The sequence below is a fragment of the Otolemur garnettii genome, unplaced genomic scaffold (assembly GCF_000181295.1).
Source record: "Otolemur garnettii isolate 467f Iridium unplaced genomic scaffold, OtoGar3 scaffold00095, whole genome shotgun sequence".
In the NCBI taxonomy this organism is placed as follows: Eukaryota; Metazoa; Chordata; class Mammalia; order Primates; family Galagidae; genus Otolemur; species Otolemur garnettii.
The window spans coordinates 7,954,209-7,970,313 of NW_003852490.1; the positions used below are offsets into that span (position 1 = coordinate 7,954,209).

General features: G+C 39.5%; 1 protein-coding gene across 1 annotated transcript in view; it reads right to left on the bottom strand.

Annotated features, from left to right (window-relative positions):
* The window catches only part of TTC27 (tetratricopeptide repeat domain 27), a 175,232-nt gene that overhangs the window by 99,636 nt on the left and 59,491 nt on the right, over positions 1 to 16,105 (bottom strand). Inside the window, exon 10 of the mRNA XM_003795698.1 lies at positions 13,361 to 13,474. Coding sequence (XP_003795746.1) covers positions 13,361 to 13,474 — 114 coding nt within the window. The remainder of the gene's footprint in view (positions 1 to 13,360; positions 13,475 to 16,105) is intronic.

The following is a 16,105-nucleotide window of genomic DNA, read 5'->3' on the forward strand; positions in this document are numbered from 1 at the left end:
CTCAAAAAAAAAGAATCATAGCAGACAGATCCAAGAGGTTTCCACACAGGTATACTAAAATTCCAACTATAGAACTGAATTGGTCAAAGAAGGGGATTTTTTCAAATGCAGGGAAAAGTATAATTAAAGAAATAACAGAAGAAAATTCCTCTAAACTACAGAGATGTGACTGCTCACAGTTACAGAACGCAGTATGTACTCTAAGAGAGAAATAACGATAACATGACAACTAACATTTATTAAGCACTTGCCACCTAACAGACACTGCTCTAAATATTACCTCATATAATCCTCATAAAACTCCATTTATTCCATTCTACACATGAGGAAACTGAGGCACTGAGAGGTAAAGTAGATTATCCAACACATAGCCAGCTATTATATGGCAGAGCTGGGATCTAAAACCAAACAGTACAACTCCAGAGCCCGTGCTCAAATTTAGATACAATCAGAACTCTTAGAAAATTCTAAAAATTTATAAAACAAGAAAAAAAACATAACCTAAAATAGGACAAGAATCACATTGTTATACTTATCAACAAACAGGGATGCTGGAAGATATTTAAACATGACGACCTCATTGAAAGCCCAGCCAAACTACTAAATTATGATGGAAAAATACTTTTTACAAAGATCCAAGTTTTACCATACACATTCTTCATACAAAAAAGTAATACAAAAAAACAAAAGAGAAAACAAGAAAGATAATACCTAAGAGTCATAATCATAATTTTTAATCAACACAGACCCAACACAGGTGCCAAAAATTACAAACATAGCCAGGCATTGTGGTGGGCACCTGCAGTCCCAGCTACTAAGGAGGCTGAGGCAAGAGAATCGCTTAAGCCCAAGAGCCTCAGATTGCTGTGAACTGTGATGCCACGGCACTCTACCGAGAGTGACATAGTGAGACCCTGTCTCAAAAAAAAAAAAAAATGACAAACAAAAATGTAGAATAACAATCTGTGACAAGTGAAAAATAACGTAAAAGTGGAAGAAGGGATGAGAGGTGTGCTGATTTCTTCGTCAATCATAGTGTGGAGGCAACAGATAATAACTAAAGTTGACAAATCAAGAAACAGAAGTATTTAAAGAAGTATTTAAATACTTCTGGAAACCACTAGAATAAGGACTAAAAAAGGAACTGCTAAAAATGAAGAATTGGGGAAGAATTTATACTTGTCGTTTAAAATCTGAGTGTACTATTTTTATTTTTATTTATTTTTACTATGTGCAGTGCTGAAATTTTAAAAATAAATATATTTTAAAGGATACCTTCAAAAGTAGAGGATTGGTTAAATGAACAATAGCACCTATTAACAGGGTGACATATGACTGTTGAAATGAATGAGCTACATGCATAGGTACTGGCATACAGAGTTGATCAAGCTGTTATGTTAAGAGGCAAAAAAGATATAAAGCGATGTAGATTGTATGATCCCAGTTTTGTTTTTTTTTTGAGACAGAGTCTAAAGCTGTCACTCTGGGTAGAGTGCTGTAATGTCACAGCTCACAGCAACTTCTAACTCCTGGGCTTAAGCGATTCTCTTGCCTCAGCCTCCCAAGCAGCTGGGACTACAGGTGCCTGCCACAACGCCCCACTATTTTTTGGTTGCAGTTGTCATTGTTGTTTGGCAGGCCCAGGCTGGATTTGAACCCGCCCCAGCTCCAGTGCATGTGGCTGGCGTCCTAGCTGCTTGAGCTACAGGCATTGAGCTTGTATGATCCTATTTTTGATAAAATATATTTATATTTATATTTAGAAATATGTCTAGAAGGTACAAATTGTTGAAATTAGAAGGCAAGCAAGGGCAAAAGAAAGCTGTTAGTTTTTACATTTCACTTCTATATTACTTTTTTTTTGTCCAGATGGTAGTTTTTATGGTTTAATTTAAACATGAACAAAATGTGCACATGAGCTAACTATTCGTGTTCTTCACTGCGCAGCCTGGCATTGGGATTGGTGACTCTGATGGCCAGCTGCTCTTTCCATATGGCTTTGCAGCTCTTGGAGGAAACGTGAGCCGTCTCTGCACAGTAAGATTTGTTGCACGTCAACAGCACTTGACATTGTGGACTAGGAACTTCCAGAAACGAATGGGCAGCATGTGCTTTGTGTTCTTGTTGTCTCCCATAACCAGTGTTACACATCAAGATATGGCCCTTGAATCTTCTCTGAACCCTGTTGTCAATACCTCTGAGTTTCCCCCAGTTATACTTAATTTTGACATATCAGTCTCATTGGTGCCAGATAAACTTCATGATCCTCTTTTTGATAATCTTCCGTTTCACAAGGGGTCTGAGGGTAGCCATGCCAAACAGGAGATGGCTGCCACCTCCATAGGTAGTGCCCTGGAAGAAGGGCTTACCTTTTTCATAAAAAGCATTAGTTCTACAATTAAAAACAGCTAAGGGCCAGGTGTGGTGATTCATACCTGTAATCCTAGCACTCTGGGAGGCCAAGGTGGTTAGATTGCCTGACCTCAGGAGTTTGAGAACAGTGTGAGCAAAAGCAAGATCCCTGTCTCTACTAAAATTAGAAAAACTAGCTGGTGCCTATAGCACTCTGGGAGGCCAAGGCAGGTGGCCTGCCCTGAGCTCATAGGTTCCAGACTAGCCTGAGCAAGAGTGAGACCCATCTCTAAAAATAGCCGGGCACTGTGGCAAGTGCCTGTAGTACCAGCTACTTGGGAGGCTGAGGCAAGAGGGTTGCTTGAGGCTAAGAGTTTGAAGTTGCTGTGAGCTATGACTCCACAGCACTCTACGGAGGGTGACAAAGTGAGACACTGTCTCAAAAAAAAAAAAAAAAAGAAAGAAAGAAAAGAAAAAGAGAAACTAGCCAGGTGCTGTGGTGGACACCTATAGTTCCAGCTACTTGGGAGGCTGAGGCAAGGAGATCACCTGAGCCCAAGTGTTTCAGGTTGCTGGAAGCTGTGACCCTATAGCATTCTACCCAGAATGACAAAGTAAAACTCTGCCCCCCAAAAAAACAAAAGAAATGAAAAGAAACTAAGGACAGGGCATAGTTTAAAAAAACAAAACACACTTTGCCACTACTAACCATGGACATGGTTCAGGTGTTAAACATAATGCCTGCAGAATGTGGTAATTCCACTAGTACAGCAACAACAAGCCACAAAGGAACCCTTTCTCAAATTATTCAAACACAAGTGTATGCTCAGCATACAAATTGTGACAATACATTACTGTGACCAGCTTTCCTCCAATCAGGGATTTGTAATGACAAATGCCCTTATTCTCACTAGAAATTAACAATATAAAGCATGCGGGTCACATAAAGAAAAGACTACCAACTTTTAAGAGAAATGCTTCCGCCCATACAGGAGCAATAATCCCACAACAGTAAAATCATGGCGTTCAGGTCCTCCTCCCTTCATAATTAACCACAATAAAAATCCCTATTCCTTCAAAACATATATGCAACTACAGTATCAAGAACAGATGTTCTAAAAAGGAAAACATTTAAAAATTATGAAATCTAACTTAACTACCACAGTTAAGAAAATCAAATTGCAATTCTGAACAGACTCCAGTGACAGAAAACTGCAATACTCTTCAATTCCCAATTCAATGCAACATCCACCCAGAAACTCAGGAGTTAAGAAAAACATTCCTTCCAAGCAATCATCTTTAGACAAGGACAGATGTTCATAATTTAAATTAACAGGCTTAAGAGATAACTAAGTAATTAAAATTCATTAGCAAAATTGTTTTAATAATAAACATAAAAGAATCTAACATTAACCCCCAATGACGGAACTAAGTTTACTTAAACATCAGGTTAAAGTATTTTATCATGAAATTTAGGCAATAATGATAAATATGGTTTGCATATTTTTTTCTACAATTTTTTTTGGATGGTCTCTTTGAATGTTTGTGGTTTCGATTAATTTGCTTCAATTTGGATTAAATGTTGTTTTAGTCCATTTTGTGCTGCTATGAACAGACTAGTAAAGGCTGGGTAATCTATAATAAACAGAGATTTTATTTTTAAGTGCTAGATGCTGGAAGTCCAAATGGAGGGGCCAGCATCTGGTGAGGGCCTCCTTGCTTCAGAAGGTGGAAGAACAAAAGAGTGAAAGAGAGAGAGAAAGGAGGCTAAACTCATCCTTTCATCAGAAACCTACTACTACAAAAACAGCATTAATCCATCAATGAAGATGGAGACCTCTGACCTCATTACCTCTTAAAGGTCCCACTTCCTAATGCTGTTGCATTGGGGATTAAGTTCCTAACACGTGAACTTTGAGGGACATGTTCAAACCAGAGCATGTGTATAATATACTACTTTCGCCATGCTAAAGGAAAGATGTGATCTTATAATAAAAACATATTCTCGAGCTGCACCAGTAGCTCAGTGGGTAGGGCGCCAGCCAAATACACTGAGGCTGGTGGGCTCGAACCCGGCTCAGGCTTGCTAAAACAACTATGACAACTGCAACAACAATAAAAAAACAATAATAGGCTCGGCACTTGTAGCTCAGTGGCTAGGGCACCGGCCATATACACTGGAGCTGGCAGGTTCGAACCCAACCTGGGCCTGCCAAACAACGACAACTACAACCAAAAAAATAGCTAGGGTTTGTGGTGGGCACCTGTAGTCCCAGCTATTTGGGAGGCTGAGGCAAAAGAATCACTTAAGCCGAAGAGTTCGAGGTTGCTGTGAGCTGTGACACCACAGCACTCTACCAAGGGCGACATAGTGAGACTCTGTCTCAAAAAAAAAAGAAAAAAAAGAAGAAGTTCTAAAGTAGACCTTGCATTTGATCCTATAATCCCATTAGTAGGTATCTACCCAGAAGAACAAAAAATCATTTTACCATAAGGACATTTGTACTAGAATGTTTATCGCAGCTCAATTCACAATCACCAAGATGTGGAAACAACCCCAGTGCCTAGCAACTCATGAAGGGATAAACTATGGTAAATGTATACCATGGAATACTAATCAGACATAAAGAAAGATGGGGCTTGGCGCCTGTGGCTCAAGTGACTAAGACACCAGCCACATACACCCAAGGTAGTGGGTTAGAATCCAGCCCAGGCCCACCAAACAACAATGACAGCTGCAACCAAAAATTAGCTGGGCGTTGTGGTGGGCACCTGTGGTCCCAGCTACTTGGGAGGCTGAGGCAGGAGACTCACTTGAGCCCAGGAGTTGGAGGTTGCTGTGAGCTGTGATGCCACAGCACTCTACCCAGGGGAACAGCTTGAGGCTCTGTCTCAAAAAAAAAAAAAAAAAAAAAAAAAAGAAAGAAAGAAAGATGGAGACTTCATCAATTGTATTCACCTGGATGGATTTGGAGACCATCCTCCAAAGTATCACAAGAATGGAAAAGGAAGCATCCCATGTACTTGGTACTAACATGAAACCAGTAGACGAATAACTATAGACCCATACATAAGGAAAAACACAATTAAATTCAACATAAATGCAATAATGTACATAGTTATGATTTAATAAAAAAAAAATAGAAAAAGAATTCAAGGAGAGGGAGCGGGATGGTAGGAGGGGCTTTTGGGGTGCTGGCACCTAATGGGCACAATGTCGGGGTATAAGGCACAGCTCCTGGGTGAAGGGCTCAGCTGCAACTTGGACTTTACCTAACAAATCCAAGCAATGTAACCGAATTGTGTGTACCCTATGTTCATTTGAATTTTTAAAAAAATGTTCCATATATGAAATGGATCAGAAAGGGAAAGCTGAATGATGACAGAGACTACTACCTTATACTCCACTGGTAAAAAAGCAGGGTACAAATGGTTCCTGAAGAATATGATCTCATCTTTATTCAAGCAGCTTCTGTAGCCATAAGCATTATCTTCTTCATCACCACCAACATCACCATAGTCTTGAATATGCAATAATTAAAGCACTCTAGCCTACTATAATTTCATAAGATAGAGTGTTTTTAATGGATTGCCCTCAATTGGGAGTTCCTTCTTCCTCTGTGGATCTTACCATTTTGATGTACTTACCTTTAGGTGTGCTGCAACAATTTTTTAACTTTAAAATGTGTCACTTAGAAATCCCTTCCAAATCTGTCATTCTTTAAGACCTATCCTTGGAGCCTTCAAAGCAACTGCACGCAACTGTGTAAGTTATCGTCCATGCTGTCATTAACTAGGCAGACAAACCAGAGCGAGTCACCAGACTTCACCACACCGCAGCGCATCATAGAACAAGAGGAAGCTTTCCCCTAAAGGCACTTTCTAGCTTACCTTTCCTCCAGCTTTAAAACTTTATTGTTTCATCACTTTATACATCATGGAAGGGAAAAGATTTTCACAGAAACCAAAACAAAATTTTTTTTGGAAAGAAGAACATTGTTTTGTATACATGTAACTTTTAAATCATTTTCCTCTTATTCTTCAGGGATGTAGTAACTTCAAAAACACAGTAATACCAAAATGAATCAGAGGAACTGGCAGAAGTTCAGGTTATGAGCTAAATGGCTAAATAGTGACAGAAGATTAGACAGATTGTACACTCATCCTGTCACATGATCTGGCTCATTTCTAAAATTTGTGGGTTGAAGGAGTAAAAAGACCTTTTCTATGGTACCACCCTGCAAAGGCAGAAATGGCAACTCCCTAATTCTGTTCTACAGGTAGAGAGCTACATGGCTCTTTCAATAATGCAGCATTTGAATGACGAAATGAAGAACTTCCAAATATAGTAAGGCCGAGGCAAGGATAAAATGTTACGGTGCAGTGATTTGACTCTACTTTTAAACCCATGTTCCCCACTCAGGGCACGTTCTTGTTATTTGTCATCTAAAAACATAATCTTCATAATTCAGACTGATGCAGGTTTTGAACTGCAAAGATAGGCACTTACAAACACATAAAAGATCTACTTTTATGGGGGTTTTCTGTTTTGCTTTGAGACAGAATTCCACTTTCTCACACTTGGTAGAGTGCTGTAATGTCATAGCTCACAGCAACCTCAAACTGTTGGGCTCAAATGATCTTCCTGCCTCAGCCTCTCAAGTAGCTAGGACTACAGGTGCCTACCATAATGCCCGACTATTTTTAGAAATAGGGTCTCACTCTAGATCAGGCTGGTCTCAAACTCCTAAATTCAGGCAATCCACCCACCTGAGCCTCCCAGAGGGCTAGGATTACAGGCACAAGCCACTGTGCCTAGCTTTTTATGCCTTTTTTTTTTTTTTTTTTTTCTGTTTTTGGCCAGGGCTGGGTTTGAACCTGCCACCTCAGGCATACGGGGCCGGCGCCATACTCCTTTGAGCCACAGGTGCTGCCCAACTTTTTATGGGTTTTTTTAAAGTTCAATTTGTTGCTGCAAAAGACACTTGAAGGTGAGCTAGTTATTGTGTATGTCAAAGTTAATGGAAGAAATAAATTCAAAGCAAATCATCTCTAGGAAAATACATCCTTCTTCTATAACTCAATGTATTCTAGTACTATTTGAATTACAAAAGCTAAAATTTTGACCCCTAAAAAAGACATTTAAACTGGTATAATGCAAAAAGTATTGTGTGTAGTTTCCTTGGACAAGAAATTATGCACTTATTTTAAATATGCATATTTGATCATTTTAACATTTCAGTCATTTCAACCTTTTGCAGTTTCAGTGTGAAATGATCTTGATCAATACAATTTAAACCTGCAGGGCAGTTCCTCATGAATAACAGCAGACGCCGCCAAGGAAACTGCACCTGCATCTTCCTCTCTGTGCCACATCACGCCCAGCTGTGGGAGTGGAGTCAGCGCACAGTTTCAGGCGGCAGCTCTTTCAGAGTCACTGCAGCTACAGCGACACCTGGCCTGAGATTGTGCCCCTTCCTGAGGCTGCTTATACGCAGTGGGAGGGAACAGAAGGCAGAGGACGAAGGCCCCGCCATGTTGGCCTAAAGGAGCACTGAGGTGGAAAACACCCTGGGCTTCGTCAAGCCAGCACCTGAGTTGACTTACTCCTCAGTCCACTTCCACTTCCTCCTGTTTCTCTTGGATAGATGTTACATCCTTATAACAGCTTGCCTAGTTCCATCTCAATTCTTCTAGAGAAAACAGCCTTGACAATAATATAGTGAGACCCACTAATAATTACTGAAAAGAAATAAAATGATTAAAACAACATGAGACAAGCTGCTGAGAACATACCCACTGGTTCTCAACCTTCCTAAGGCCTCAGCCCTTTAATACAGTTCCCGTGGGTCGCAACCCACAGGTTGAGAACCGCTGTACCAGACCCTCCAAAAATGTCTGCTGACTTAAACACTGCACAGGAAGAAAAGCAGATGGATGTGGTAATTGTATAGTATGCTGCTGAGAGACATCCTGAGGCTCAGGCAAGGTGGAAGGGAAAATAATGCCATCAAAATGTAAGCTCTTTGAAGCCAAAGATTATGCATTAATCATCTTAGCAAACCCAGGGCCCAATACAGTACCTGGTACATACTAAGAATTCAATAAGCGTTTGCTAACAAGGAAGTTAGCATCAGCAATATTTGTATTCCTTACTAACATTCTTACTGATTTGTCAAACAGGAGGCTTACACACACAGAGCTACTGGAACGGAATGAGTCTGTTTTCACAGACTTTTTTAAACAAAAACTTCACTTAATCCAGATAAATATTTGCTTTAACCTAACAACTAATAGATGTTTTTAATGCAGACAAAAAAATCAATTACAGAAGATCTGAAAGATTGGTTTTTAAAGGACTCAACTTGTTTCATTTCTTCATTTCTCTGTCTTTGAAAAATAATCTTATCGGAAACATTTTTTCTTAAGACACTTAAACTTACGCACCCATGTGAAAAAGTACTTTCATTTTAATTCAATTTTAATTTCAAACTAAATCATTTATCTAAATTAGAACAATTAAGTAAATTTTCTCTTAAACGTGTTTCCTTTCTATCTTTCTATTACATCTTCTCCCAGTAAGCCTATTAAGAAGTCCCCAAATAAGGTTTCTGCTTGTATTGTCACCAGTATACTCTGCACAATGCTTCAGACTATCTTTAAAATGATGGCTTGATCATGTTACCTACTGTTCCTTTTACTGAGAAGAAAAAAATCCAAATTCTTTAACTTTATATAAGTTGCCACCAGAAATGGAGAAAGCAGGCTTTCCAACACTATCTCACGCTACTCTCCAGCACCCATCAGACAGACTGCAGGACTCCTATTTCCCGTGTGCACCAGATATATGCTCCATTCTAAGTCAATTCTTCCTCCTTCCTACCATCTGATATTGTTGATAACACCATGTTATGCTTAAAATGGTTATATGGTAAACATGTACATACTTCACCCAATATTGTTTTAGATCTCATTATTTATTTCCTTCCAATATTCTGAGTTAAAAATCTAACTCAAGGCAAGACACGATTGTAAGAGGGACTTTATCTAACAAATGCAACCTGGTTTCTTCTATCCTCAATGAATCCCCAACAATAAATTAAAAAAAAAAAAAATCTAACTCAAGACTCATAAAAATAAGAACGAGGCCAGGGGTGGGTGGCTCATACCTATAATCCTAGCACTCTGGAAGACCAAGGCGGGAGGATCATAGAGCTCAGGATTTCAAGACCAGCCTGAGCAACTGCGAGACGCCCCCACACCCAACATACATACTAAAAATAAAAAAATATATTAGCAGGGCACAGTGGTGCATATGCCTATAGTCCTAGCTGCTCTGGAGGCTGAGGCAAGAGGATCTCCTGAGCCCAAAAGTTTGAGGTTGCAGTGAGCTATGATGACACCACTGCACTCTAGCTGGTGCAACACAGCAAGATTCTGTATCAAAAAAAAAAAAAAAGAAAGAAAGAAAGAATAGAAAGAAGGGGGGATTAGAGGGTAAGGGGGAAAGGAAGGGGGAGGAGGAGGAAAGGGGAAGGGAAGGGAAAGGGAACGGGAAGGAAAAACAAAAAACCTGGGTTGAGGAGACACACTTGACTTCATTTAGATGTCGGGCAGGGGTTGGCTACGTAAGTGGAGACTGAACAGCTCTTGTACTAACTAGGTACTTGCAGGAATACACATTCTTTTTTTTTCTTTTTTTTTTTTAATTTTGCTTTCAATTTCAATTGGCTTTCACTCATCTTAGCTTGAAATTGTTCTTTTTTAAAAAAATTTTTTTTCTTTTCTTCCTTTAGCCAATTCTCTTGCCCTTTGCCTCCCAAGTAGCTGGAACTACAGGCGCCCACCACAACCCCCGGCTTTTTTTTGGTAGAGACGGAGTCTTACTCTGGCTCATGCTGGTCTCACACCTCTGAGCTCAGGCAATTCACCTGCCTTGGCCTCCCACAGAGCTAGGACTACAGGCGTGAGCCACCACGCCCAGCCAGGAATACACATTCTTAAAGGTAACTTTTCTAAGTTTCTTACTTTGGTTTTTACTAAGATAAACTTTTTATTTTGGAAAAACTTTAGACTTACAGCAATTTTGAAAAGATACTACAGAGGGAATATATCATGTTAACATATTATCTAATAATGATACATTTTTCAAATCTAAGAAATTAACATGGTTATGTTACTATTAATTAAACTACAGACTTCATTTCTATTTCACCAGATTTTCACTGTCCTTCAATTGTTCCAAGATCCAAGCCAGGAAACTACATTGCATTTACTCATCACATCTCCTACCGTCTCTGAGCTCTAACAGTGTCTCAGCTGTTTTCCCTGAACTTGACACTTGAATACTTGCCAGGTATTTTATAGAATGTCTCTTAAAGGGGTTTTTCTGATGTTTTCTCATAATCGAACTGGTGTTTGGGGGAAGAATGTGCCGAGAAGAAATGCTGGTCTACTCATTGTACAATGCTACCTTCTCATTGTAACCTATCAAGAGGTACACAGTAAATGTCGAGCATCCCTCAAAATCCAAAATCCAAAATGCTCCAAAAACCTAAACTCTCTGACTACTGATGTGACGCTCCTAGTGTGAAGTTCCTCACTGTAGGTGACAGGTCACAGTCAAAAAGTAGCTGCACAACACACAGTTATTTAGCATTTTAAGAAAAAAATAAAATTACATGTTTAATGTGCATATGAAATACAAATGAGGGGACGGAGAGGCTGGGAGGAGGGAGGGTATTTGGTGGGACCTCATCTAATGTGCAAGGGTACATGTCAAAACTATTAAGAGTAGAGTGTAAATGTCTTCACACAACAAATAAGTGAGGTGAAGGTTATGTTAACCAGCTTGATGTAAGCACTCCAAATTGTATATAAAATCATCAAATTATACCCCATAAATGCACTAATGTACACAGTTATGATTTAATAAAAATAAAAAACCTGGCTTGGTGCCTGTGGCTCAAGCAGCTAAGGCACCAGCCACATACACCTGAGCTGGTGGGGAGATATACAACAGTATTCCTGACATGCTACTGCCAAAGGGGAGATAATACAACAGTATCCTGTCATGCTACTGCCAAAACTGTATGACCTACCTCAATCGAATCATGAGGAAACCTCAGACAAATTCAAACTGAAGGACTGTCTCCAAAATAATTAGCCAATAATGTCAAAACGTCAAACCCAGAACGGTGTCCCAGCTTGCAGGAGACCAAAAGACACAGCAGCTGAATGCTGGGTTTGGATCCTTGTGCAACAAAAAGACATTTTCAGCACAACTGATGAAACGGAAGTGGGGTCGCATGGTGAAGGGCCTATGGGAGTTCTTCACACTGTTCTTCTACTTTGTTGTAGGTTTCAAGTTGTTATGAAATAAAAGTGAACTTTAAAAAATATGACTTTCATTGACTGCTATGGTCTGAATATGTCCCCTGAAATTCATGTGTTGAAGCCTAATGGCCAGTGTGAAAGAATTAAGATGTGGTGCCTTTAAGAAGTGACCTGGGGACTAGGACTCTTATGAAAGGGCTGGAAGGAATGGGTTCACTCTCCTCTGTCACACGAGGTCACCTAGAGGTGCTATCCAAGAACAATGGGCCTTCACCAGGCCCCAAACCTGCCAATGCCTTGGTCTTAAGTCTCCCAGCCTTCAGAGCTGTGAGAAAATGAATTCTTGTCCTTTACGAGTTACCTGGCATCAGGTATTTTGTTGTAGCAGCAAAGCAGACTAAGACATTGACTTTATGAAATCCTACATCTTTTGCAGGAGTTTCAAGTGTTCTTGTTAATAAATTTGCAACACAGCTTGTTTATCAGATATGTGTGAAAAAGACTAAATGCCATTGATTCACTGGGCAGGAATTAACATTATTAAATGGAGAATGATATCTGAATGTAAATTAATTTTATATGTGGTTCATTAGTGAATCCGATTTTTGCATTAAGATGATTTTTATTTCCCTATACAATTTGTACCTAGGGGACTGCATATCTTTTTAAATTAATTCTTATATTGTCTCTTTTTTTATTAGATCATAACTGTGCACATTACTGCATTTATGGAATACAATGTGCTGATTTTATATACAATTTGGAATGTTTACATCAAACTGGTTAACATATCATTTACCTGTTGTGTTTAGACATATATTCTCTACTAGTAATATATTTGACATGTACGGCTTACAAAATGCACAGTAGGTGAGGTCCCACCAATTATCCCCCCTCCACCTGTCCCGCCCTCCCCTCCCCTCACCCTCCTCTTCTTTCCTTCTTTCTAGGCTATAATTGTGATTTATCTTTCCTTTGAAAGTGTGGGTGATTATAAATTGATTTCATTACAGTACTGAGTGAACCGGGTATTTTTTTTCCATTCTTGAGATACTTTACTAAGAAGAATATAATCCAGCTCCACCCATGTAAACATAAAAGAGGTAAAGTCTCCATCTTTTTATGGCTGCATAGTATTCCATGGTATACATATACCACAATTTGTTAATCCCTTCACGGGTCAATGGGCATATATTGTCTCTTTTAATGCTCAGCATACACCTGCAAATGCTATTATTATTACCATCTTTTACAGGTGATGAAAATGAGGCTTAGAGAGGTTAACAAACTGAGGTCACACAGCTACTAGTTGCGCTTTGGGGCAAGAGGTCAAATTCTTGAATCTGTACTCTAAATTTCAGCGATTTTCAACCAGTGTGCCATGAGAGGATGTTAGGTCTGCCTTGAAAATTTTTAAAAATCATTAATTAAATAATTTTTGAAAGAGGTTCAAAGCATAGTAACCACATACTTTTTTTACTCTTTTTCACGGAAGTATAATTATAGGTTCAAGTGTGCCATGAGATGAAAAAGGTTAAAAAACACTGCTCTAAATAACAAAGCGTTCAAGTAAAATGTAAGCCCTCTCGTTATGTTATTCATACACAGCTGTATTCTTATGTACAGTATACAGAGTTGGAAGAAGAGCAAACACGGCCACATTAGCACCTACCTGCGTCTGCCTCATGGCCCGTTCCACTCGGCGTGTGCTCCCTCTCTCAAGTTTTGTCCGGAGGAGCAAAGCTGACGTCTGAATGGCCCAGAACTTTGGTTGTGAAAGCAAACACTGATGAAAGGGAAAGGTAAAAAAAAAAAGGAATAAGTTGATGATCCTACTCTCAAAAGGACAAGATTAATTCTTTCAAAAATATCAGGATATAGCTGAATGCAGACTTGAACATCGTCTCAGCGAACAAAGGCAAAAAGTTCCTCTTTTTTTTCAATTTAGATTACAGAAAAATCATCCTAAAACACATGAGAATGCTTTCTGGCCTTCATTAATAGCAAAAGCTAGTACTAACTAACACTGGGTCGCCTGACCTCCAGAGCATGTTTATCTTATTTTATAACACTTTCTCCGGAAGACCTTAGGCTCATTTAAATGGCTAAATTGAGATATGATTACCTCCTGGAAGTAGATGATACGTCCCACAAAACAGTAAAAATAGAGTAATGTAAAAAGAAAAATCAAGGGCGGAGCCTGTGGCTCAAGGAGTAGGGCCCTGGCCAAAACTGCAAAAAAAAAAAAAAAGAGGAATCAATTAAGAACCTTTGTGATAGTGGGAGAGGAGTAATCAAAGGATACAAAATAAGAGAGGAAGAGAATCAAAAGAATGGAATCTTACCGAAGTTTGTTTGTTCATTAATTCACTTGAGCACCTGTCTACAAGGCAGTGTGCACAAGGCCCTACGCACTGAGTACCAAGCAAAACAAAGTCCCTGTCCTCACAGAATGTATATTCTAATGCCATGTCTATTAGATAATCTTACTCTTCCATAACTAACTTTGCAAATTAAGAGTGTTTTCACCTTCTTGATATACAGTTTACAACATTCATAACATCATCTTGTTAGTATCCATTAATTTAAATCTGCAAAAAGAATGAATTTATCAACATAAATAGGTGCATTTGGTACCTATAAAGGTATGAATGATGAAATTGAAGGCAGTTAAAAACTGCCTTTAAAATGTGCAACACCATTTGGCAGAGGAGTTTATTATAAAATGTGACCTCAAGAATTGTCAAAGGAAAGGACTTTCTTTTTTATTTTTCTCTTCTTTTTTTCCCCCCCTTTTTTCTTTGAGACAGAGTCTCGCTATGTAGAGTGCTGTGGCATCACAGGTCACACCAACTGGGCATAAGCAATTCTCTGCCTCAGCCTCTCAAATAGCCAGGACCACAGGCGCCCACCACAACACCCAGCCACCTTTTCGTTGCAGTTGCCACTGTTGCCCAGCTGGCCTGGGCCAGGCCCGAACCCGCCAGCTCTGGTGCATGTGACCGGCGCCCTACCCACTGAGCTATGGGTGCCGCCCAGGAAAGGACTTTCTTGATTAGGTACATCTGTGAAACAGATTCTGCTACCTGTGGTGGGTGGCATCACTTGCCATCTTTTCTTTTCACCTTATTAAAGGGATTATCATCTGACTAACCTATGACAACAGGATGGAAGAACACTGAGGAAATAACTCTGCCAAGACTGATTAAATCCCAGCTTCACCAAGCAACATGATTCGCTATGTGGCCTTGAGAAGATCTCCCTGGGTGTCTCGCTTTCTTCCTCTCTAAAATTGAAATAACACTCCCATCTCTCCCAGAGTTGTGAACATTACATAAGTATTTAAAGCTTCACTAAGCCTGTGAGAGTAGCTGGCCCCGTGCAGCATCTCTCCTTATAATGCTTTCTTTCAAACCTAACAGAAAATCAGTCTCCAGAGTGGGAGCAGGTGCAGTGCTCACTTCCTAACCTCACTGATCACTTTACCAACAATAGCAGTGCAGTACACGGACCAGCTCATACTATAGGCTTGTTAGAATAAAGGCCAGCTTTAAGAAGGTTGTCCATAGCTGGGCATGGTGGTGCCCAAATCAGCCACCTTGGGGGCTGTGTGTTAGCATTACCTGAGTGTAGAAGTTTGAGAACAAGCTGGGCAACACAGCAAGACCTCACCTTGGGAGAAAAAAAAAGGAAGAAGGTTGTCCCCAAGGTTTGCACACTAAGAGACTAAAATATTTTCTCAGAAAAACCAAACCATCAGACTCTTTTCTAGTTCTCTACACTGGCATGAGAACAAGATGCTTCCCGGAGACACTATGTGAAGATCAAGCAAAATATTCTTATTAAACGTTGAAAATAAGATGTGATCTGACAGACCTTTGAAAAGCTTTAAAAAAGAAAATAACTGGCTAAAAGTATCACTGAAAATTCTACTTATCTTTTATCTATTTGGCTGGGACATAGGAAGATTTAGGAAAGTCTTTCTAAAGGAGATTAAAAATAGGCTCTATTTAATACAATTTATAAAACACTGCTGCCCATGAGGTAAGAATGAACCACAATATAGGACATTAGGTAAAGAAAAAGAAATCTAAATAGGAGATACTGACTTTTTAAGAAAATTATATTTTAAAACAATTTCAGTCTAATAGTTCAGCAAGTAAATCTAATAGAGAGAATACCAATCTAACCTACTTAAGCACTGGATCAACCCCAAGAGAGATGGGGTCTCACTATGTTGTCCAGGCCGGTCTTGAACACCTGGCTTCAGGTGATCCTCCCACTTCAGCCTCCCAAAGTGCTGGGATTATAAGCATGAGCCACCATGCCTAGCCATGCATCCTATTTTTTTTTTTTTTTTTTTTTTAGACAGAGCCTCAAGCTAACCTCCAACTCCTGGGCTCAAGCGAGTCTCCTG